Here is a 24,677-nt window from a genome sequence, read left to right as displayed (position 1 = left end):
ATGAATCCAAGAGGCATCCCTGAGGAGAGGAGGGAGCAGAGAAATGTGACCATCAGGTACTCACATGTCAAGAACAGATGATCTGCACATTGTAATTAAAGAAAGAGATGTACAAAAATCTCAGGCAACGACGAGATGCCAGGAAAACTTCAGTGGAGCGGTAGCTATTCGCTCAGACAATGGGAGACGAGAAGAGGAGTCAGAAGGAGCTGGTTCACAGCAGGGACAGCTCTCCTGAGCTGACAAAGCTTCCTGGACTCTGTGCTCACCCTGTGATTAATCACACACACACACACACACACAAAGCACCGGCTGCGACCAGGAGCCATCCTCCTAATGCATGTCACAAACTTCATAATTCCACTTGGAACGAGACAACAGCAAGTTAAATTTCTGGATCACTGTCACCATGTCACTTACAGAAGAAGTTGCACCGGGGAACAGTTGGCTATTGGAGTAATTTGGATGGAAATGTCAGTTTTCACAACCTGTGATTTGAGGTAAGTGCCCTGCTATTATCCAGCAGCTCTGTCAGGCTGAGCGCACGCCGCGACCTCTGCTCAGCCCTGCAGAGCACCGGCAGCACCTCGCCTGGACCTGGCTGGATGTTACCCTCCGTAAAACCGCATCCTGCCCAAAGGTGTGTGCTGCAAACCCATGCAGAAATAGCGATCCAAAGCCTCAACAAATTGACTAGTCGAGATTCGCATTGACCTCTTGGCAGGTTTCACCCGAGTAAGGAATTCAGGATGTGGTCAATATGTCCAACTCTGAAACGCCTGCAGAAGTTGCTACATAAGGTTATATACGTCTTATCCCACACCTCTGCCAGATTCAGTCAACCCTATGCGATGTATATAGGAAAAAAATTTGCAAAAGCACCACAGTTTTGTCTAGTGCCTGTCCCTCAGTAACACCTTTATACACACTTTCCTTCAGAGATTTTGGCATTCAAAGACTGCATCCCGTGCACAACCTGTGCACTGCTTTACCTGGGTTGGTTCAGAAGGAAGTAGCATTAAATCAGCTCAGCGATCAAGTCGGGGAGCTCCCAGATGCTTGACTGCAATCAGTTAAACACCAGTTCACACTGTGATGACTTAGAAGCATCCAAACGCAATGTTCCCAGATTTAACTAAATCACACCCATCACAAAGCCAGTAAACCTGCTCGCACAGACCTGACCTAAAAGTGACGGAGAACAAAGGCAAGTCAGACCAGCAGTGAGAACTGGGAGTTCACTGGGAAGCAGCAGTGGGGTGAATGCCTCTGAGTTTTAACTCTGCCAGCAAACAGGCTGCCTTTTTTTTTATTATTATTTTTTATTTTTAAATCTTGTTGTTCAAAAGAAGAGCTGCAACAGTAGGATATTTGGCCTTCTTGCTGTCCTCTATATTCTGGGGATGGCAAAGAAGCCATTATACTGTTTATACCTTGCCGATGGTGCCACTGTCTTAGGGGTATCTCCAGGCAAAGTGCAGCGGAATTACTATTATTATTTTTAGTTTGAAAGGAGTGGCTTACTGAGTCAGTAAATATAGTATTTTTTTTTTTTTGTATTATTATTTTATTTTTACATCAAGCATAACTACAGTGGGAGAAAAATGCTCCTCCAAAATGTGAAGTGAAAGAAATGGAAAACAAGCCAAATTTAGATTTTGCCTGCAGGATAATTGACAAACCAAGAAGCTTTCCTGGCTTCAAAACAGCTGCTTAGATCACAGGTGGCTGTATTCTTAAAGGGTAAAAAGCAAAGCTATCTCTTTTTATGGTATCCTTTTCAGGCATTCTCCTCTGTCGCAGCCACCAGGCTTTTATGTGTGCCCAGGCAGAAGAGGCTGGATCCTGTTGCAACACTCTGTTGGACTATAAACCAATGATATTTGCTTTACCTGTGCACTATCTTCCATGGAACAAAACAACATTTACATCTGGGATCAATTTGCTTGAAATTAAAGTGCAGCTGCTATATCTCTTCTGCATCAGAAGTATAGTGTTAAGGCTATAACATACAGACAGTTACACATTACTTTGCATTGTAATATTTAGATTTGTGTCATTTCCTATCTGAAGTAAAAAGCGTCTTTAAATAAATGAGTGATCTTATACTACATATTTTATGGGCTGTGTACTCAGCAAGATACATCTACATTTGCAATGTGCATATACTCGTCTCCAATTTAAAACTACGTATTTAGACCTTGAATTTTAATGCTTAAACTAAAACGCAGGGTAGGGATAATGTGGTCTGCGGGCTCGGAAAAGTTCTGCTGCGTTTGTGCGGGAGACTTGGAGGAGTTTTGTGGTGCTCCCTGGTAAGCGTGAGCGCTTCCAGCCCCCCCTGCCACCCCCTGCTGAGCGCACAGCGGCTCTCTCTCGGCAGCACCCTCTTTAAAGCCATGATGCACAAGCTTTCTGACACAGAGGGTCACGCTGGCAGCTCACCAGGAGCCAGAGGGCTGCGTGCAATTACCAGCTGCATTTACATACGCATACATATGATCCTTAGAAAGAGATAAATGCACGGGGCTTTCATTATTTGCATATAAGTCGCTGAAAATGCACCCAAAGCTTTCCAAAACACACAAGTAGACAAAATAGGCTCTGAGGGCTGTAGCTGAAGGTGAATCGTCAACAGAAGGGCTTCTGTTTCTTAGCAGTCAAGCTTCAACATCTTGTCCACCCCCAACATCTGTATGGGTTTAAAGAAATTGCTCTTGAGACGCAAACACAGCTTGGGCACAATTCATCGGCAGAGGTGTAGGCGTCTTCCATGCACGATGTGGCTGACCAGCTTCTGTTCATTGTCACCAGAAGCTGACACCAGGACGTAAGCCACAACCTCCGGTTCTGTCCTGCTGTGCTGGCTTTGTCCTTCAGAGACTCATGAGGGACTTGTGCAGAGCCCACAAGGATGCCCTCCATCAGGACAGGGCCTACTGGTGAGTGCACAGACAGGACATTTTGGACGTCACCTATCCACACACAGACTAAGGACCACATTTCCAGGCATTAAACACCAAAAGGCAGCTCACAACATGCAGATACAATGCATCATCTTCTGTTTTCCAGACACAATTTGGCTCTGAGGTTTTCAGGCAGGTTTAGCCATCACTGGTGCCACTTCAGCATCATGTAAGGCTCTGTGTTTTAGTTCTTCCTCAGCTTGAGTCTGTTTGGCAGCAGTCAAATATTGCACTTGTCCGAAGTGCTAAGGAAACGTGATGCATTTCAACTGAAGTGCTCAACAGGTCCCTTACTGAAGTCCAGTAAATGTGCAATTACTTTAAAAAGTTTTGATATTTTCCAAGTTTTGGAGGCCTTTCCCAGGGTGCTGCAGTACCCTCAGGTCTTAAACAAATGGCAAGAGTCATTTATGATCAGATTTTGAAAGGCCAAAAATAATCAAATTTCCAGCTGAATCAAGTGTTATTATCTTCTTTTATTTTCCAAAATGAATGAGATAAGCAACATAGCATGGAAAAGAGGACTGGAATCTAAATTTTCACAGAGATTTTCCCAAACAGATTTTCCAATTTTCCACAGAAAAGTCCCTTTACAGTTTTAAAAATACACCTAACTCTACAATTCTCATATCATTTTACTGACATCAGCAGGAAAAAAATTAAGAGAAAGGCCAAGAAAACAACTGTCCAGGATACCAGTTGCAGCGTACAGAAGGGAAGTTTAGTAAAATCAAGACCAATGGTTATGAAGGTCACTCTAAATGCAGAGTATACTACCTGTATAGCGCATACATGTAGGTTGAAACAAGAAATGGAAATACAACATGTTCAAGCTATCTTTTCCTCTCAGCAGCTGCAGTATGTTGTGTTTAGGTGAATCAATCTTTTTTTTTTTTTTTTTTTTTTTTTTTTTTTTTGAGTGATACATACGCCATTCATTGCACTGCTTAAACCAGATTCGCAGGGACCCCATCAGACTGAACACTGCAGGACCTCAACATTTTCAGCGCTGACTTTGGCAAAAAGGCAGCTTGTCCAAAGCAAGCCTGCAGTGGTCGACATAAGGATGTAAGCCTGTGAAATAGAGGATGCTGCTAATCTAAAGGAATCAGATGATGTACCTGGTCTTTATCCTCTGCCCGGAGAAAAGAGACAAGCAATTAGTCCATCACAGCTTCTTTGCCATACTGAGACTGGAAAACAGATTGAAGGGGTCAAAAAATTCAGAAGGCTCCACATGATCCGACATTTGCCTTGTCACAATTTTCTTGACAACCAGAAGGTTGGAGACAGTTTGCTGGTCATCAGGAACGGCGGTGCGGGAAGACTGATTACTGAGCTGGAGACAAGCAACCGCTCAATTAACGGCCTGCTCCCTCTCAAACAGTGCCTTCTGCAGGAACTCAGGGTATTTTTAGTCTGCTCTTTTTAGAGGACAAACGTGGTGTAAGGCAGTTGCTGGAGCACACAAACGTTTCTTCAGTTTGCAGCCTCCCAGTGTTGCTTCTGTGGCTACAGAGGTGATCTCCAAACCAAGCAACATTTGGAGGTCCAAGCTTCAATCAAGTGCCCTTCTTTTTGCACTTTACTGCATTTGCACCATCATTTCTGCCGCAGAATACATTGACGGCCATTGAAGCAACTTTCATGAGCGGTATATCAGTTTCATTCCAATTTTTGCCTTTACATCCCAGTTCAATTTTGGCCATATCAAATGTAGCTCAGCAGAAATCCTTCCTTGTATGGGTGGTTTTCCTGTGGCTCGGGAGCAGGCACTCATCTTTCTTTACTTGCACGGTGCCATTAGCTCGAGGTTTGTACCCACACTGGCTGCTACCTGGATGCTGCCACTGTACAAACAGGCTCCAGTCCCTTTGCCCTTACCTATTTTATGTCTCTGCCAGGTATTTTTGGTGTCTGACAGCTGCTGCAAGGACAAATTGTGCTTTTGTGTGTTGTGTCTTCTCAAGTGCTTGTGCCTCTGCCTTGTGAACAGCAGTGAATGGAGGTGCTGAGAAGGATGACGCTGTTTGGATAAAGGTAAAACCACAAAACTCAGCCCCGAAACCACTCCTGCCAGTGGAGACCAGGCGTAGGTCTGAGATTCAACCAGGCTCTGTGCTCACGCCTCTCTTTTCCATTTCACAAAGAGCAAGCAGGGGTCCTGACACACGCAGTGCTCTCCCTCCTCACTAATTTCTATGCAATAAGCCTGCTTCAGAAAGCCTTGCAAGGAGACATAACTGCTACAGCAGCACGGGCCCAAGGGACCGTGTTAAGGACAGCTTCCTGCAGCTTCCAGATCAAACGGAGGGGATTTGCTTTCTCTTTCTCCAACATGGCTGGGGCTGTGCTGCAGCCAAAACTCGGTGCTGGGGCCCGGCGAGCGGAGCAGTGTGCGGCCCGGCCGGCCCTGCCGACATCCCTGCTCCCACATGGGGAGCGCAGAGGTTGCTCCCGCAACGCTTCAACTCCACCTATCAGTGGTGGTGCAGTACAACGGGGCATGCTACCATAGCCAGATTATTCTTGGAAAACTCTCGATCTCTTGGCAGATCTACCAACAGAAGCTCCCAGCCAGGCATGCACGTGGGTGAAGTGTTGCCCTGTGCCCCTTACAAGGAGGTTATCCACAACTACAAGGTGGTCTTTTTGTTATAGTTTGCTTGTGAGCACTTTGTTCAGAAAGGAGACGGGCATGTTTTCATTGAGCATTATAAAGAAAGCATTTCATTGTACCACAGCTGTGCTGTTAGTTAAGCACTGAAGGACTGCTGCTTGCCCATTGCTCCGAAAATTAAATCTGCATTCAAATATCATCACAGAATCACAGAATCATAGAATGGCTCATGATGGAAGGGACCTTGAAGGTCTTCTAGTTCCACTCCCCTGCCATAGGCAGTGACACCACTCACCAGATCAGGTTGGCCAAGGCCCCATCCAGCCTGGCCTCAACACCTCCAGGGATGGGGCATCCACAGCCTCTCTGGGCATGGTGACACTGTTTTAAAAAACACGTAGCACGTGCTTGCTTAACAAAAGCAGGCACAGGGATCATATCTGAGACTTAATTTTTAAAAACTCTGGGCCATAATCTATGTCAAACTTCCAATAAATAAAATCCGTAATTTTTCAATCCATCACTGGGAAACATGATGGGGTTTCACTCTGCTTGCTTGACTTTAAAGCTTTAAAGACTTGTATCAAGCCTGGCTCTGCACAAGTAGATCCCTGTGATGGCCGCTGCCTGTGTCCTGCCCTGCTATGGCTACTGCCTCTGTGTGTGCTGCCAGCCAGCTAGCTTTGTCAAGCCATGTGCCAAGCTCAGAGACACACTGAAGGGCGGCCAAAATGTCCACCTTTCAACCAAGCCATGTGTCTTCCATGAGGTGAAACTACACGAGGTGAAACTATACCACCTCAGCAGCCACTATATGCTCTCCACATGGGTGATGCTGAGGGTTATTTCCACCAAACGCAGGCCCCGGCAGACACCAGGCCCCTGCTGGAGCATGGCCATGGCTGGGGCCTGGTCCCATGGGATTGGCAGAGCCTGGACATGAGTGAGCGTGGTGCTCCTTGTCAGCACCGTGCTCCTTGTCAGCACCATGCTCCTCAGCTTTGCAGGCACATGGCCTGAATGCTGCTGGCAGTCACGGCCGTGCCAGTGGCACGGGACATCGCACGGGGCAGCCTGCGGTGCTGGGGCTGGCCCGAATGCTCCAGCACCAAATGAAAAGCACTGTTTAAAATAACCACGTACGGCACTTAAAGGGGTTTTAAAAATTGATAACTCGACATACTGTATGGGATCGATCTTAATTACTGCTCATGTGGAATTTTTCTTTTTTTTTTTTTTTTCTTCTGGCTTTTTTCAATGGGAAAAAAAAAAAAAAAAGCAAGCGACCATTAACGAGAAACTTTAAAGGCTCGTTAACAATATCCTTTCATCAATCACAGGGGCTGCCAGCGCGCCGCGCTCACGTCAATTTTCACCTCGTGGCCCCGCTACCAGGCCCAGGCTCCCCGGCCCGGCCGTGGCGCGAGGCTGATGGAGCCCAGACCGCCCCGCTGTCGCCCGCCGGTGCCGCCGGGTCCAGCCCCAGCCCTGCTCCGCTGCCACCCACCCGTTACTTCACACGGGCCTGGGGCTGGTCTGGATCAGCCCCGGGAGGGCTGATAAGGGGCGAAGGGATGGAGCCTCGGCGGTGAAGTGATGGTGCTGGGGCTGAGGCTGCCACTGCACACTGCCCCCCACCCCAAAACAACAGCAACGTGGGGAGAAAGAAATCAAGATTTCTTCTTTGGCAAGAAGAGGGCACCACAAAAATAGCAATGTTAAGAGCAAATCGTCTGGAAGTCCCAGCCTGTAAAACAGGGAGAGATTACAGGTTTTGTTAAGAAAAAAAAATAAGAAAACTGTGAAAAATGCTACCTTTTCAAGCCACGAATTAAGTGTTATTTATTTGTTACTCGTACCCTGTGCATGTTATTTGGAACAAAAATAGCTCATGGATCTTTGACAAGCTGTGTTTGCACATCAATGTAACTGAAATATCCTGTCTGCTTTAATGGCAAGTGAGCGTACTGCCCGTAATATTTTCCATTGTTTTTAAATCCAGCCATGGTAGCACCGACCGGAGGCGCACAGCAACCCAGCAAGGGCAGGGAGTTTTAAAGAGAAGCCTTCGACTGGCATTTCTGTTCAATTTCTATAGGCATATAAAAGGAATTACAATTAAATCTGTAAATGCAATTCTTTGAGGATTTTTTTACATTCCTATAAGATTCTTACTGAGCAATTACTCTTGAAATAGTACATAAATCTTACAGGGCTCCCATTGGATTACTGCGCTTTAAGTTTTTAAGCAATCTTTCTGTGGGTTTATTTTTTTATTGCGTTTTCTTTAAAGGAAAGCAGGTCTTCAGCACCACCTATCACAGCAAATAAACATTTTAATGCAACGCGCATCTTTGACCGGGCTGCAATACATACTATAAATATTATGATTTTTAGATTTGGTAAAACATGGGAAACATGATTAAATGTAATAATCTATCTCTGGAAGAAATAATGATCTATGATGTTTACAGAAACAGTAGATTAAAATTACTGCCCCTTGTCTACAACTTAATGCATTTGGAAAGTGATAACGCTGTCCTACCAACCACATCACTGTTCATCATTCAACCGATATGCTGTGCAGCAAATATCAAGTGCCACTTTAAAGGAGTGTGGTGCTTGAAAACTGTTTAGAAAAATTAAATGGCAACTTTATGGGGCAAATAATTCTGGCCCTCATCCGATGACTAATTCCTCTAATTCTAAATGAGCTGGTTGCATGAGCAGAGAGAAGATTTGGGCACATATCTAAAAATGGCCTTATATCTACAATGAACTGGTTTTCTGTTTAAGATGCTTACAGTATGAGCTCATTACGTTGCAAACTCTGCTTGCAAGAAAGTGATCTGTAACAATCCCTGAGCCTGGGGCCCTTTACCATTTGGTATTGATACATAGGATGCAATCTGCATTTTTCATTCCAGCATAAAACAGTACAACCAGTGTCGCTGCAACGCTGCTGTAAATCTGACCCAGGAAATACAACATATTCCTTTTAAATATTTCCATTGGCCTTAGACTGTCTGTAGAGCATGTTTTGTATGGAAAAAAAGGGAGGGGGGAGAATGACCCACTGCAAAATTCAGTTTCTTCCATGGTCAAGGGCATCTATTTCATTATAAATGTAGTTCCGCCAAAACAAATATTATTTTTGAATCTTTCATTATCTTAGTCTCTGGAAATGGGCTAAAACAGCATGTGTTGGTATTAGATGCTGCAGAGCCAGCTGTCGTGCCTGGCTGCACAGTGTCTCAATGTCAGCAGTTCAAAGCACTGCAAGGCTGAATGGGAGGAAACTTGATAGGTCAGAGGAACCCAATTCCAGGCAAAAAGAACATAGCTGTCTTGTTCCGAGTGTTTTTTTTTTTTTTTTTTTTTCCCTATGTGCATGCGTATATAGAGATATGTATTCGGATGCCTGTGTTTTAATATCTTTTCCCCTCTTTGGTGTTTTCATAAACTGCCGTGACCTCCACCCAGAGCAGGCTGCAGGCTACTTGGGGCCGGCACCAGCACCGCTGTGAGGAGGCTGAGAAAACCCCAAAACCAGAGCCTGTGGGCTCTGTGTCTTTCTTTTTGGCTGGGGGCCGCCCCCTGTCGATGCTGCCCAGACAAAGGTGACACTGATGGTGACAGTGCCACTGCCACCACGTGCAAGTGTCCCCATGTTGCCGGGTGGGCGAACACTCACAGCACCACACGGCCTCATGGATGGACTGACAGCAGCCAGCTCTGAGCGTGAATTCCCTCGGGAGTTGAGTGCCCGCCTGGCCAAGGACTTACCCCCCTGAAAACAAGCGCTGAGGTTCACTGTGTGGGCAAAAATACAGACAGGCATGTGAAAGAGCAAATGCAAACGCGATACAAAAAATAGCGAGGGATGTAAATGTGAAAAAGGTTAAAGTTTGCTTGATACTGCGTTCTTTTGTTGGTATCATATGTTATAAAAGAAAGTAAAATACACCCAAACTGTACATATTATAAGGCTATATTTTTATCTCAGGGTTCTGGTGACACGTACAAACCACTTGAGCTTTGCTTTCGTGGTTTATATTGCCACCAGAAACCCTTGATAAAAATACAGCTTTATATTGTACAGTTGGGTATAGTTTATTTTCTCCATATATCATATACTGTGTTTTATTTATAAACATATACAAAGACACTTGTACATGCAAAGCAGTTTTTTTATTGAAGTAATTCTGAGATATCAATAATACTACATTAACTAAAGCATTGTAACACAATAATTTCTTGGTTAGCAATGGCATTTCTAAAGAGACGCCTATGAAAATATGATAAAAGACATAAAAAAAATCAGTATTTCCATGTTGGAATTTATGATTCCCATACTGAAAATTTCAGCTTCTGGTGGCTCGCGCTTTCAGAGAACCCTTTTTAAACCACCTCAAAATTTAGCCTTAACATCTCTTGAATCCTTTCTTCAGAGAGGCTACAGGAAATAAAGCTTCATGTAATGGAGAACTACAAAAATCTAAGGAGAAATTCAAACACCTAAGGAAAGGCACTGCTGATGAAGATGCAGCTACGATGAGCTTTTTAATATTTTGTCCAGGTTGCGCTCAGCTAACTGCTTATTTAAAATATTCTCATACAACTTGCCAGCACCTACAGCTCCACCTGCTTTTTGCCACATTCACAAAAGCAAAATTTTTATTCCTGCCTTGAGCATCTCTCACGATCCGAAAAGAAAAGCCGCGAACAAGCGATTCAATAGCCGCTTCCTTTTGACTGCATCTCAATGTGCTCCATTAAGCAGTGTTTACGTAAAACAGCATTTCAGCAGCGCAAACATCAAAGAGAGGAGGGGAGTCCTGGCACCAGGGCTGGCAGGGGGACAAGCGCGCCAGGCGGGGCAGGAGCAGGGAGGTGCGGGCTGGCCCCTCGGCGAGCCAGATGCTTCCTTAGAGGGCCGCTTGCACCTCGCATTTGCCATGCCCCTCCCTCTCCCCTACCCGTGCTTTAATGGACATTAAAAATAGAACAAAACAGGACTGGGGATGGGAACAAAATACACGCACAACAGGCCTGGACCGCTGTAGTCATTCTGCTGTAAAATGTAAAAACAAGAAAGGGCATATGAGCTGCATCCCCCAGGACGCATCCTGCTTTTTTAATATAGTGGTGCCACCACACATTTCACTTCGGATGTTGCATTATATTTATATGTCACTCAAATATTTACCATTTTTCTGAATTCTGCTGGGTGCTCTGAGAGCTTGTTATAAGCCAAGTATCTGCGGCTGTGTGCCTTGGCAGTCGAGCAGCTGTGGCTGAGCCGCATCAATATGCTAACTTCTCTTTCTGGAGCTTCTCGTGCGACAAAAGCCACTCTTTCATGAGGTTCCCTCCTCCGTAGTTGCCGGTCTGCCCGCTGCTGCGAATCACCCTGTGGCACGGTATTATAATCGGGATCTGCAACACACACAAAAATAAGAAAGGAAGCGGAGGGTGACACAAAGCGGTGGCTGGAGAAGACCAGCGAGGAAAAGGGCTGCACCCAATAAATCCGCTACCGTAGCAGCGTTCGCCTTCCACTGTGCTAGTGGCGGCAGGGATTTAAACATCTGCATTAAAGCCCACCCTGGCAGCCTGCTGGACAGCACCAGGGCCTCGCTTCTGTCTGCACTGCTGTGCCACAGGAGTGGGTGCTTGACACCGACTGCCCCGTGGTGATGCCATGCTCCGACCACCTACCTGGCTCGGAGGGAAGAAACAGCGTCGGGAGAAACGAGCCCCAGCAAAAACCCCAGCCTGGGCGCCCACAGGACGCCGGCCCACGCCTATCTAATGACTTGGAGTTAATTTGATGAATTATTGTCACATTGCCCGTGTTCTCAAGCGCGCTGGCAGTTGTTTCCCACCCAGCAGGGGCACTGCGTGACCCTGCACGCACTTGGAGCAGAATCGCCCCTGGTTCATGGCTCCAGGGACACTGCAGAGCCACAGAACCAAGCCCCCGTCCCCCAAAAAGGCAGTGATGTGCCCAGGGACGTGAGGCACCCTCCCTCATATGCCTTTACTCCTGCAAGATGATGCTTGTGTGCAGGCAGCACTTAGGTCAGATGGGATGTTTCATGGGGGAAAAGCAAGGAGGATCATTCAGGATGCATGCAGCACATGCAGCCATGCACACTTTTGCAGCAAGCTTGTGCTTACAACGAGACATTTATGACCAATGACACCTCAAAACACACACAAGGATAGCATGGAGGCTCAGGACCATTATTAACAATCATTAGGAGAGGTCATATTTCTGGAACAGGGATCACTGAAAACGTGAGAACAGCACTTCCACGAGCGAGCTTCCTGAGCCTCGGCTCCCTCAGCAAATTCCTCTTCTCTCTATAGCACCTCGACGTGTACCGCTGAAAAATTCCATATAAGAACATGGCATTATTTATTATTTAGCAGCAAGTCAATCCAAAATGGGTTGTGAATTTTTAAAACCTACAACAGGAGAGATTTAATTCACACCTAACCAATTTAAGAACTTTTCCTCATGCCTTCTACTTTGTATCATTTATAGCCAAATGTCAGGGATTCTGAAAAATCAATGCGAGAAGTTACATAATAGACTGATAATGTAGACTAGTACATAAACACTTTTTTTTTTTTTTATTGCAGGTGATTATGATAGTTGAAGTACACATCATAAAAAATGCAATACATCATCTTTAATCATGCAGTTTTTGTTTTGGTACCTCCAGAGTAATTCAATTGCAATGATAGAACTGTGAGAATAACTTACTAGAAAGTGTTTTTTCTTTTTTTTCCACAGAACGGATATTTTAAGTAAAAATACATACTTTTATTTATATACACATATGCATAAGCAAATTACATCCTTTATACTGACTTGTTTTTACCACACTTCATATTTATTTCAGCAAAGTTCCAGCTGTGCTCATATCTGAGTTGAAGACCCAGACCCCGAAGCAGCTGGACAGCTACGGGCCAGACCTTCATAAACTGTTTTTTTGGGGGCTCTTTTGTTTTGGTTAAGTAATTTCAATGGCTGAAATTTAAAATCTCAATCTCAGCCCAAAGGCTATCACATTACAAGGGAATACACATAGGTGCTTATTGTTAATCAAGGTTTAATAAAAAATGCTTATAAATAGCTGCTTTATTTGGAGTTGGCAATGCCACAAGTGAATTATGCATCCATGACAACTCCAGCGAGTACCAATAAAATCTTTCCTCTAGATCGCCATCACATGCTTGGTTTATGACTTCTTTAAAGTTGTTGGTTTTGCAAGTGTTTTTTTGTTTGGGGATTTCTCGGGCTTTACAAGCCACTCGCACCAGTTACTGCTGGCAGATTTTCTTGAGTGACAAGGCAGTAACGAGCCATAATACACTGTAAAAAATATCCAAGGTTAATTTGCAATTCTTTAACAATAGAAAAAATGAATCAGAGTATTTTGGCAGTAAAGATGTAAATCTTACTACAGACAAGGGGCCAAACCCTCCTTGTGAGCCAGTTCCTTGCAACTGCTTGGAGGCTGCAAAGACCCCGGGCCAGGGGTCCGTTTGCAGGAGAATTTTGTCAGGGAAATAAGTTGACACCCTTCCAGCTGCACCTTCTCCTGCTAGGTTGTGTGCGAATATGGAAGCTGTGCCCAAGCTGAAAAAAATATATTATATTTTCAGGTGGAGCAGGGTCACCAGCAGCCAGAGAGCTGGCACGTGCCAAGGGTCTCAGGTTTCCCATGTTGGTGCAGGATGGATCACAACCTCAGGGACGTGTGGCTCAGCTGCTCAGCATCATGCCACACGTGGAGGGGGAAATTTGGCCCAGGTGGTTTGGATCTCCAGGAGAAACAGAGAATCTCAGATCTCTGCCAGGATACTCTCCCGTTGCAAAGGAGCACTGATTTGCCACTGCCACGGGACAGAACATGCAGAGGAACTCCTGAGCCACCTCTTTTAGGGCAGGGTGTTGAGCTAGCAGAGCTTCAGTAGCACCACTTTACTGCTAGTTGAAAGGCTGTGGCTGGAAAATGCAGCCACTGAGATGAAGGGTATGAAATAAATACAGCATCTTCCACGCCCGAAATAAAGGATTTCATACCAAGTTTGTCCAAATGTGCCCAAGCCCATGCGTCATTCTCCGTAGTGTTGGATAAAAAAGAAAATGCATTACAAAGGCTCTATCAGCTCCGTAATTTAAAAATATTGAACATTGCTTCGGTTTGGCTTAATTGTGGTGACAACTTTCAGACTACTAAAATAATTAAACCTGCTAAAATTTATTAGGGCCCTAAGGACATTTTAGAGGGAGTACTACCCTAGTCTGGAGCTTTAATGCCTCAGCCACATTTAATGTAATTTTTATCAATAACCAAGCAGCTCATAATATTATAGCTCCACTGAAATCTTCATGCTGTGAAATCTAATTCATCTAATACATGAATCCATCACTTACACAGACCCTATCTCAAATGCTATAAAACTTCCAAACCCATAGATTTGTCTCCAACAAAAATAACATGAAGGGGCCCTTCAATCAATAGCGGAATCCCTCTGATTCGGGCACCAGCTGAATATTTTCTCCAACTTTGCTTTTGTTCTTCTGGGTAGAGGCCCACAAGGGAAAGAGCTTGTTTTCACTCGCAGCCTCATCAATACCTAAATCCTGGTGAACAAGTGACACTGAGAAGCTGTAATCAATAGCTCCCTGTGCGTTTTTTCTTCTGGTCAAATGGTTCAGCACTACTGACAGCCCTGACACTCAGAACATGATGCTAAATCTTTATCAACAGCCATCTGGGTGACTGGCAGAACAAGACTCGGGCGGTCATTAACGCTCATGGCAATCTGTGAATAAACTAACTCCTCAATAATGCGTTTGTTTAGAAAAAGGTGGGGAAAAAAACTCCCTGCACAAGGTATCGATTGCCTTTGAACTGCATTTAGCAAATTCCGTCTGAGGATGAAGCAGAGCGGCGCTCCGCCGCGGTGCTCCGCTTGTTAAGAGTTTTCAATTTGACGCAATGGAAAACCGAGCGTCCTATTATACTGCCTGATGGACTGGAGACTTACAGAAAACTGCCAAACTGTCAAAAATAGATCAGCCAGGCCATAATGGAAACAGCTGAAATATCAAGTTATAACATACAACAAGAATCACACTTAGCAAAAAATAATCTTTCAGTTTGCTCGTGTCCTATTGCTTTTTCTCCCCCTATTCCCTTACAGAAACAAATACTGTAATGCGAACCAGCATGGGTTCAACTTTATTGCTAGCCACCTAAGGAATTAATGCACAAGTAGTTTTATGTGTTCGCAACATTTCAAATCCATACTTCACAGTCTTCTCATAAATGCACAATTACTCTTTTCACTCCCGAATGTTTAAAACATTTTGGCCGAATAATACCCGCGACTTTCGATAGATCGAACTTAGCGCCTGGGCACGCAGATCGCTTTCAGCCTAAACAATAACGCAATCGGCAATCAGACAGAATATAAAAAAAACGTATGCAGCTATTACTGCTGTTAACAGACCGCTGAAGACGTCTTATTTAAGCCACAGAACAGTCATTTAGGATGGCCTTGGACTAATCAGCCCAACATTCGCCATTTCCCATGAGTCTCTGTGATTTCTTTTTGATCCTCCTATACTAGTCTAATGAGATTTTTAATTGAACTTTATGGGTTCCCTTTGAGGACCACAGACCTTGCAATCAATCTAAACCACAGTAAACTATTTGAAGTTTTTCTTGCAAAAGGTGAGCCATCCCCGCCATGTCCTTGGCATAAATTGAGGCAAAGATGTCGCATCTTTCAGCTGCTGCTGGCACCTATTCCACCTTCTCATAAAGTTGAAGGTCATTGTATGAATTATGTGAAGCAACCCCACTACAAAGGGAAACCTGTAGAATGCACACTACCAAAATTAAACACCAACCCATGATTTGTAGAAGGGAGAAATGTTCTGGTATTTTCTGGAAAAATGTAAGATACACAATTTTGTCAATATATTTGAGTAGCAGTGCAATGTCAGGTTCGACATACACCTCTGCTTTATTCCAAGCCCTCATTTTTACTGATAGCACTATCCTCATTAAATCACATTTATAATTTAGTCATCATGCTTATAATTTAGTCCTTTAATCAAGGAAGAATCTCAAGGTGCAAACAACTTATGATTTTGCATAGCTTCTGCAGCAATCATTAATAAAAATGCTCACCAAAGTTTCAGCTTCTCTCCTGTGAAAAGAAATTACTGATCTTCTGCTTAACAGAACATCACATTTCTGCAACAATTTTGAGGCAAATGCTACTCAAACCCAGTATTTATACCTTGAAGCTCTTATTACAGGTGTAGCAGTTGTTAACACCGCAGTTCTTTAAATTCTTTGCTGATATTTTAATGATGCTGCAATTCTCATGACGTGTTCAGTTTAATGATCTGTTTAGTTAGATTTAAAGCCCAATATCTCATCTGATAAACAGACTTCAAGTGTGTTTATAACATGTACAATGTTCATGGGTATTCTAAAATTCGATACATGTAGCACGCTGCCATTTAAACTAGCATAATGTCTAATGGGCTTAAGCTTCCAAGCTCAATAAAGAAGTACACTGTGATATTTTAAGTGTATATCTGATTTTCATATGAGACAGTTCATAGAAGCAGCATAAAGCTCCGTTCCGTCAATACCCTGTATTGTACTTGACAATACAAACTATTTTAATATGATGGAATGCTTTCCAATATAATATGGTGTACATTAAGATAAGGCAATACAATGCAAACCTACAGGAAACAGTTCTCAAAGAATAACAATATAGTGTTGTGCAAAAGGATATGTAATTGCTATCGCCTAGAAATGTACCCTGCTTTGCCCTCAGGCTGCAGTGGAGCAGCAGCATCCAAAGCAGCGGTAACAGCAGGTTGTGGTGTGAAAATTCCTGCTTTTTCCCCTGTGAGGAAGGATGAAAATAGTTCTGAAAATATACAGCAAAGCTACTGCATTTTTTTTAAATAGGTCCTATCTTATTTTTGTTATTTCCCACTCCATACTATGGCTGCAGTGGTTTCTGTCCACAGCAGAATTTTTAATAGTATTATAGATAGTAATGTATAGCTTTAGGGGAAAAAAGAGCTCTATTAATATAATACTACTCCAATATTTCATAATAGAAAGCTGATGATAAAAAAATCAGTACTGTAATGACAGCTCTGCCTATTCCAAAACACATTTTTATTGCTAGACATCTCCTGTAGTTAATTTGTAATTTCACGCATATTCCACATGCAAACACAAATACAGTCCTTTTGTACTTCAGTGGGAGCACCTTTTCACTACATTTCTCAGATTTTCCATATAAATCTTTACATGGTCCTTCAGACCTATGAGTCAGAGTATGCAGGCTGACTATGCATGATATGCAGATCGATTTTATGAATGAAGTGGAATATAAAGATAATTCGTGATGGCACTGTGAAAAACCCCAACCCTTATATTGTTATATGGACAGCCACCAGCTCTTGTGAAAACAGGTTTCTGAATCCACCTTGCAACTACACGTTGTGGTCTTACATGTGCCTTATTACAGAAAAAACTGGGAGAACTGCACGCAAAAACAACACAGAAGGTCAAAGATTATGGCAGGTGCAACACAGGAGAAAAAGAGAGGTATTTGGGTATGGAAAGACACGTTGCTAAGGGCAAGTGGTAATGAGGAAAAATATGTTGAAGAATGGGCAAAAAAAGCTGCAATGATATTAATAGAAACAGAAGTTTTTATTTTTTTAAGGCAAGTAGCAAGGGAATGTGTAAAACCAGACATAGGGGCATTTTCTTCACTTGCTTTTGCTCTCCTTTGCACAGCGAGAAGCCAGCTGGACGTGGCAGCACCAGTCCCATGCAGCACCTTGCATCTGCCTTTATAGCCCAAACGCTGGGGTTTTAGGGAACCAAACTCCCTCCTCCTGCCTCTTGCACTGCGGATGACATACTGACTCCTGTCCAGAAACACTCTCATTCAGGAGAGCTTCCCCTGACAGGATCCAGGCAAACACAGCCCAACTAGTAGACGTGACCCTCACAGTGGCACTGATTCTCACTAACTTCACTTAGAGTAATCAGCATGTTTCAGGTGCATAAATAACATCTGAAAATCTAGCCCCTGACTACTAAAAGGGAAAGATAATGATTGGGGAGATGGACAAAGTGACCAAGTACTGAAACTGATTTTTTCCAAAATCCACGGGGCTAACCTAGAGGACTACTCCTTCCAGTTGCTTTAAATTCAGCTCACCTTGATCTAAAGGAGAAATGACACTTACATCTATTTTGCAGTGCATGGGAAAAAAATGTTAAAAATTAGGGATTTGATTCAAATGTGTACCTACAAGAACTAAAATCCACACTTTCAGAAGTACATCCATAACAGCACTCCATCCTCTCTGGCAACACATCCAAAGCTACTCACACCCTGTCAAATGATGTCAGTACTGAGGGATAAAAGATTTCCCTCGCCTAATCTGTAAGAAAGTTTGAAAACAACAAAATGTGTAGAGGCTGATGAATTAAAAGAAGTGTAATGTTTCTTTTCCAAATCTAACACCGTAAACGGTAGGGCATAAATCACATTAAACTGGGTTGTGCATTATTGCTGATTAAAAACACTTACTGACCTTATTACTCATGGTAGACCAGTTTTCATAGCAGATAAATTTAATCTAATGACATTTAGCCCAGAAAGCTCTCTAAATCCACCATCTTCCATCAACTTTATTTGAAAGTTGACATGAACTTACAGGATTGCTCCTCATTGCTCCTCCCACTGCTCTTGCAGCTCTGCTGTTGCCCGCTAGGTCTGCTAATTTCTGGTAAGAGATGGCCTCTCCAAACTTCACATCTCTCAGCAGGGTCCACAAAACCTGCCTGGTGAACGAATCTGCAAAAACAAGGAGTACTGTTCATATGCATGGATGAAAAACACGAGATGAAATACTCAAAACACCCAATGCAAAGCAGTCTCAATAGCAACTTTCTAATTTAAATTTAAACAGCCCTAATACACCATCCTGTTATTGTATCCTATATTACTATATTTAAATACATGATTATTAGAAAGAGCACTTCAAGTAACCGATCACTATAAAAAAGGATTTAAGGCTTTGATTTTCCTATATTTTTAATTTGCTTCAAGTACAATTATCCTGTTAACTCATACAATGTGGTTTTTCCATTAAATTGGCAGAGTATAAATTAGCATAGAGTCAAATTAAAAAGGGAAGAAATAACCGGCTCTACCTATTTTACAAAGCCCTCGCATCTCCAGCTAATTTCCAACTTCAGCTGGGACACACAGCAGAAGAAGCCCTAGAGCCAGCGGACTCGGTATTATCCTGGCTGACTGCATTTTATAGTTGAGACCCCCAAGCTACTGCTCAGCATTCCAGACATTACAGAATGTAAGGACTAGCTGTGACCTTGAATGTACAGCACATCCTTAATGACACAGGGCTCTGAAAAAAAATAATGTATCTTCCATTATTTTAATTTTAATTCACCAGCAAATTGCTTCTAAGTGTTCCAATTGCTGAAATAATGAATAAGCAAATGCATTAGAACCAGCTTCCTTCTGTATTTGAGGGTTTTACCTTCCCAGCCCAGGATTATCTGACAAAAGGAAAACCAATAGCCACTCTAAGATTTTAGTAGGGCTGGACACCTATTGCTCTTCCAAGTGACTTGTAAAAGCTTTGAATAACTAGTGAATAACTTACTCAGATGAGTGAGTTGGCAAAAAAAATAATATATATATATATATTTATATATATTTAAAAAAAGGCCCCCTTGCCCTGTTGAGAGCTTCAGTCTGCTGCTTTGGCAAAGAAACAAACTGATTAAAAACATTTTGTTTCTGTAGCTGTCAAAAAAGACATCGATTATGTTACATAGCAAAATGTGATTTTGTTCTTAAAGGAAACCCATACACCATTATGTATGTGTTAAATAATAAAAATCACTTCTTAACTGAAGGGAATGATAATCACTTCATTGAAAAAATCTGTTTAGTCTTTATTATAACATTAAGCAAATTAAACATCAGCATAATCCAGGTGATACGAGAAAAGGGTCATCAAAGAAATTAACTTTGTTGTTCATTAATTTACATGGATTAGTAGAGGGCAAAGAGATAGCAAATCTGCTCTAGTTTTTTATGATATAATTTCAAACTGTACACCATTTGTGGCAGTAGGGTGACTTTGGGGTTAATCAGACTGATTTGTCCTTTTAATTGCTTTCTATTCAAAGAAAATTCATTAGATAATGTTCTCTTCAAAATTCATGAATCAATTTAACTGAAGAAACCACATTAACAGCTTTGGGTTCATTAGCACAAGCAGTTGTGTTACTAGCTGATTGCTAGGAGGGTTTCCTTAGGCAAACAGATTTTGTTTACTGTGATTTCTTCAGAAAGGTTTCTTTCAAACCAAGCCGCGACTTCTTGTTTGTGTAACCCCTCTTCAAGCCAGCAAGATCAGCACTAACCCGAGCACTCGTATTTCGGGCAGTCACTGCCTGGTGCCCTCTCCTAGGCACACGATGCGCAGAGAGCGCACTGCCACGGCCCAGGCCCTGGTCCCTTGGTCCCTTTGGTCCCCTGGCCGTGCCAGCAGTGGTGCAGGGACCCACAGCAACCCAAAATGCCGAGGAGGAAGGAGCAGCCATGCGAGCCTCACGGCAAGACAGAGCAGCACCAGAGCCCCTGGGAGCAACACGCGTCGTCACCGCGCCGAGCCACGGCCAAGCTATCGAGTGCCTTTTAACAGGCTAAAATACGGCATAATAAAACAATTACACATCGACAGGCAGGGACAGAGATTGGACAGAGATCTCCTTCCAGAGCCACTGTGCATTTTTCATGAGCGAATATATACTGTATCTGCAGCGACATAAAACACTAGAAGTTATAGTTCAAAATAATGAAATATTTAGCGATCATGCACATCATTTTATAAAAGTATCTGAAAGCTCAATTTCATCCTGTAGGGAGCAAATGCATTAATTAGTTTAAGCAGCTCTAAGAGACACTGCCAAATACTGTTATTAAACTGTCTGCAAGTGTTAGTGCCTGTAAGCACAACCTGCCCAAATTAGATGGCTGAACTTTCACCAATTTTCAACGCGTGCCAACATTTTATGCTGCTAAGTATCATTAGAAAATGCTGTAAAATCTGCACATAAAAATTAACACACGCACTCTGCCTGGGAACACCTGACACATCCGTGAGTTCGGGATGACTGTGTAACTCGAGTGGCAGAGCAGAGATCGAACTACGTCCCTCAGAAAGCCAGACGTGGTTTCCTTCCCCATGCTGATTAAAGTGCACACCGCACATGCGGCCTGCAAGGATCTTCTCTTCAGGCTACTGGCTCTCGACCACCCTTCAGCCAAAACCCATGTGTGATGGTCAACACTGGACGATATTTCTCATTTCAGCAACTTGTCAGGCTTTACATCAAGATGTACGCTTCCCAAATTTCTGGTGGAAGCAGGAGATGCAAATAACACCTCTGTCAGGGGCACCGGCAGACCAAAGGATTGGGTGGCCAAGACCCGTCACGCTCTGGTTTTGTTTCAGACGCTCTGTGGTGAACTTCTGGGATGTCACTGCTACAAAAACCTCATCACTGTCCCTTAATATCAGTCCTGCCAAGTGTTGTACATGGCCCAACAATGCATCATCGAGCCACGCTGACCTGAAAGCAGCATTTACAGGTTGGATACAAGCCGCTGAAAGGAGGGACCAGCACCAGGCCTGCAGCTAGTGCTTGGTGGCTTCAGAGGTCACTCACGGCAGCCTGCCAGACCTCAGTTCTTCAGATAAACACGTTACGTCCGTGAGGATAACAGAGTAAAAATCGAGTTTACTTTAACACTGGCTCTATCATAACTTCTTAGCAGAGTAATTGAAGGTGGCAATTAGTGCATGGCAGTGCAGCGGCTCACTACAACCCAGTAAGACACTTCCAGAGCAGTTATCGCGTCAGTGAGGGACGGGTGACGGGAGCAGACAGCCTGGGTGCCGCAGGCAGCACCGGGCAGGAAGGGCCCATCACTGCCGTCTCCCTCAGCCTCTCCTTTCATAATTCTAAGAGCAAGAGATATTCAGAAGATGCACAGTCTGATTTTACCTTATTTTTAATCCCTTTGACTAAAAGAGACTAAAGATCGGTCATTTTCTTTCCTTTTCCTTAATACTGAATACTGGGAATACTATTTATTATAGTTATTTTTTAAATTATTATTGCTATTATAATTTTTTTTAATTTACTTTCCTATACTTTTTTTCCAAGGATTTTTCCAAATGCAAAGAAACAAACAATACTCACCCGCTTCGCACCATTTTTTTCTGCAGCCTGACTTGGGTAGTACATAGACAATTTTTTTTGTCCTTATGCTTATCCATTTTCACCATTATTACTATTGGTAAAAATATCAAGCATAATACTTCAAAAACATTCTTTTTTTTTTTTTTTTTCCACTCAAGAAAACTTAAGATCTTGGGGCATAGAAGAGCAGATCGGCATTAAAACTGAAGAACTTTTGCTGACAACAAGCAACTATATAAAGAGTTAATACAAGCAAGAGGGTTAATTTTTGGTAATTTTGAAACTTTTCACATTTAACTAGGCTTTTCAACCCATATTAAGTATGTCACCTAAAAAGTAATTTGATAACTAACAATCACTGCTATCCTAACCTAGACTGAAATAGCAAGCAGAACATAAAAAAGATAAACACTTGTCTATGTTTTTAACTATTTAAGTATATTTTGCTCTTGCTATGAGACAGATAATGAAATGCTTTTCTTTTCTTTTACAATGGCTGCAAGTCCCTGACCAGTGGTACTCTATAATAACAATAATAAAAAGCAATTATTAGTTGCTATTAAGGGATTACTAGAAATATAGTTTAGATGGCCTGGTAATATACTATAAAATAGTCCATACATATCATTACAATGGAAAAAAAAAAAAAAAAGACTGCTTAAAACCAGGGGTGCTGCAAACATTTTGGCAAAATCATTTGAGAAAAGACTATGAACTTTTATTGCTGCCATTGTCATGCATGATATTGATAGAGTATAGAGATAGAACATGCCTAATTGAAAATAATAGTTTATGACTACTTACACAGCCGAATCAGAGCAAAGATGTTGGCCATTTTGCATTTTTCTGATTTTTATAATGAAGATGCAAAGATAATCTAATTAAAGTACACTGCTCTTAATTTATAAAATTCACCATCAACTTTACAGTAAAAACTCTGTTTATTAAAAAAAAAAAAAAAAAGAGGAAATGTTATAACAAAAGAATATTTAATTTAAATAGGTAAATAATGGAGAGATTAAAGCAGTATTCACCTGAATTCTACCTCTAGCTAGTCCAAGGCCAGCGAGCACCTCAGTGCCTGTTGTTCTGGACATCCACAGTTAGACAGAAATTCCTCAGTTAAAAACATGGCAACTCCATTTACAAAACATAGATTTAAAGGAAGTCCCCTGCATCAAAAGCATCAGCCTAATTTTTTAAGAACAATTTAAAAAATAAAATTACTTGCAGAATCAAATCAGCACACCCACTGTACCTTTACACGTAGCATCTCCCACTGCTCCAGAGGCCCTTCCCTGTCATTCCATGGCCAACCTTCGACACCCTTTGTGCAGACGATACACCTCAAACATTCATTGATTCTGTCTGAAATTTTGGTTAGCTTGCAGATGTGCTTGAGCCAATCTTTGTCCACCAAACATTGCTGTAGAACGAGGTGCATGTAACCTGGTGGATAAATCTGCCGGATTTCAGCATCCCCCTCTACCTTGGCCAGCTACTGAGCACAGACACACAAGGCCTGCACATCTACTAATGATGCTCATCTCCTGAACTCTGGCTAGTAGTTTTCTAATTTCTTACTGCATATTTTTCCACCCTTGACTCCAGCTAAGGTCTCTTCCTACCACTCCCAAACAAACAGATGTTTGTACCTGGTAACTACCATACCGATCCTTTCCTGTGCCACCACCACCCGATCGCATCACACAGATGACTCATGCAATAGTTTTCTACATCCTTTCCTATTTATGATTGCATTTAACCAGCTAAATTAACATTTATACCTGAAATGTATCACATCCCTATTGTCAGACCTGACAACACAGGACTACAGGTGAGGATGAGAGGGATCTCTGCTGATTCCCCAGCTGCACAGGAGGTGGCTGCTCCGTGCCACCCACTGCGGGGCACAGCGGCAGCACACGGTGACCGCAGCCACAAGTTCTTATCTATAATGTATCTTTTATTTATTTATATTATTCCTCGCCAGCATACCTCTATGCCACGCATCACAAAAATTACTGGAGGTTCTGTTTCTAGCACATGTGTGAGTGGCACAAGCAAAGGAGTGGTATTTCTTGAAAACTTTGCATTTTTTCCCTGATTCAGAAAACATCCTACACTCATTCTGCATTCATCTGTAGATAACTTAAGCTCAACTGCAATGCATTTTCACTACAGAACTAGCAACCGTTCAAGCAAATGCTATCAAGTATTCAAAACTACTGACCAGAAGTATGCAGCAGTGACGATAACCCCAGTTAAAACCAATTCCCCCTCTAAGCTGCATTTTTGCTGAACACAAGTCCTTGCACCAGACCCTGCAGCACCCATTTGAGACCCAGAGGAAGCCCTGTACCGTCTCTCCTACTATTTTCTGAATATTGCTCTGCAGATACGATTGCATGAGTAAACAACTAAAAATACTGATACATAAATATTAGGCAATCCACATTAAAACCATCAGAGTACACCAGAGCACTTGATGATACTGTGCAGGTGTTGTCTCTTGCTCTTCCACAGGTCACAATATTCTCCTTGCTGAGCAGGCATGGGAAGTGCAGAAATATGGGCTAAGGGAGTGCTTTTATAATGCTTTTATGTGTGTTTGCATTTATATGCAATATAAAATATAAACACAACTATAATTTATAAATGTACTGTGTTCCTGTATCACTTAGGTGAAAAATGTATGGG

At 42.7% G+C, this 24,677-nt stretch overlaps 1 protein-coding gene across 4 annotated transcripts in view; it reads right to left on the bottom strand.

The window, feature by feature from the left end:
* Positions 1–9,758: 9,758 nt before the first annotated feature.
* MGMT (O-6-methylguanine-DNA methyltransferase) overlaps positions 9,759–24,677 on the bottom strand; it is a 165,752-nt gene continuing 150,833 nt past the window's right edge. For 3 of the 4 annotated variants that reach the window (XM_084524948.1, XM_084524950.1, XM_084524949.1), the window contains 2 exons: positions 18,389–18,528; positions 9,759–11,025 (listed from right to left, as the gene is read on the bottom strand). In XM_084524948.1, the coding sequence (XP_084381074.1) occupies positions 10,894–11,025; positions 18,389–18,528 (272 nt within the window). In that variant the 3' untranslated portion in view covers positions 9,759–10,893. The remainder of the gene's footprint in view (positions 11,026–18,388; positions 18,529–24,677) is intronic. The other variant, XR_014694676.1, reaches the window with a different exon arrangement.

Source organism: Aythya ferina, assembly GCF_964211825.1.
Source record: "Aythya ferina genome assembly, chromosome: 7".
In the NCBI taxonomy this organism is placed as follows: Eukaryota; Metazoa; Chordata; class Aves; order Anseriformes; family Anatidae; genus Aythya; species Aythya ferina.
This window is presented reverse-complemented; position numbering and strand designations above follow the sequence as displayed.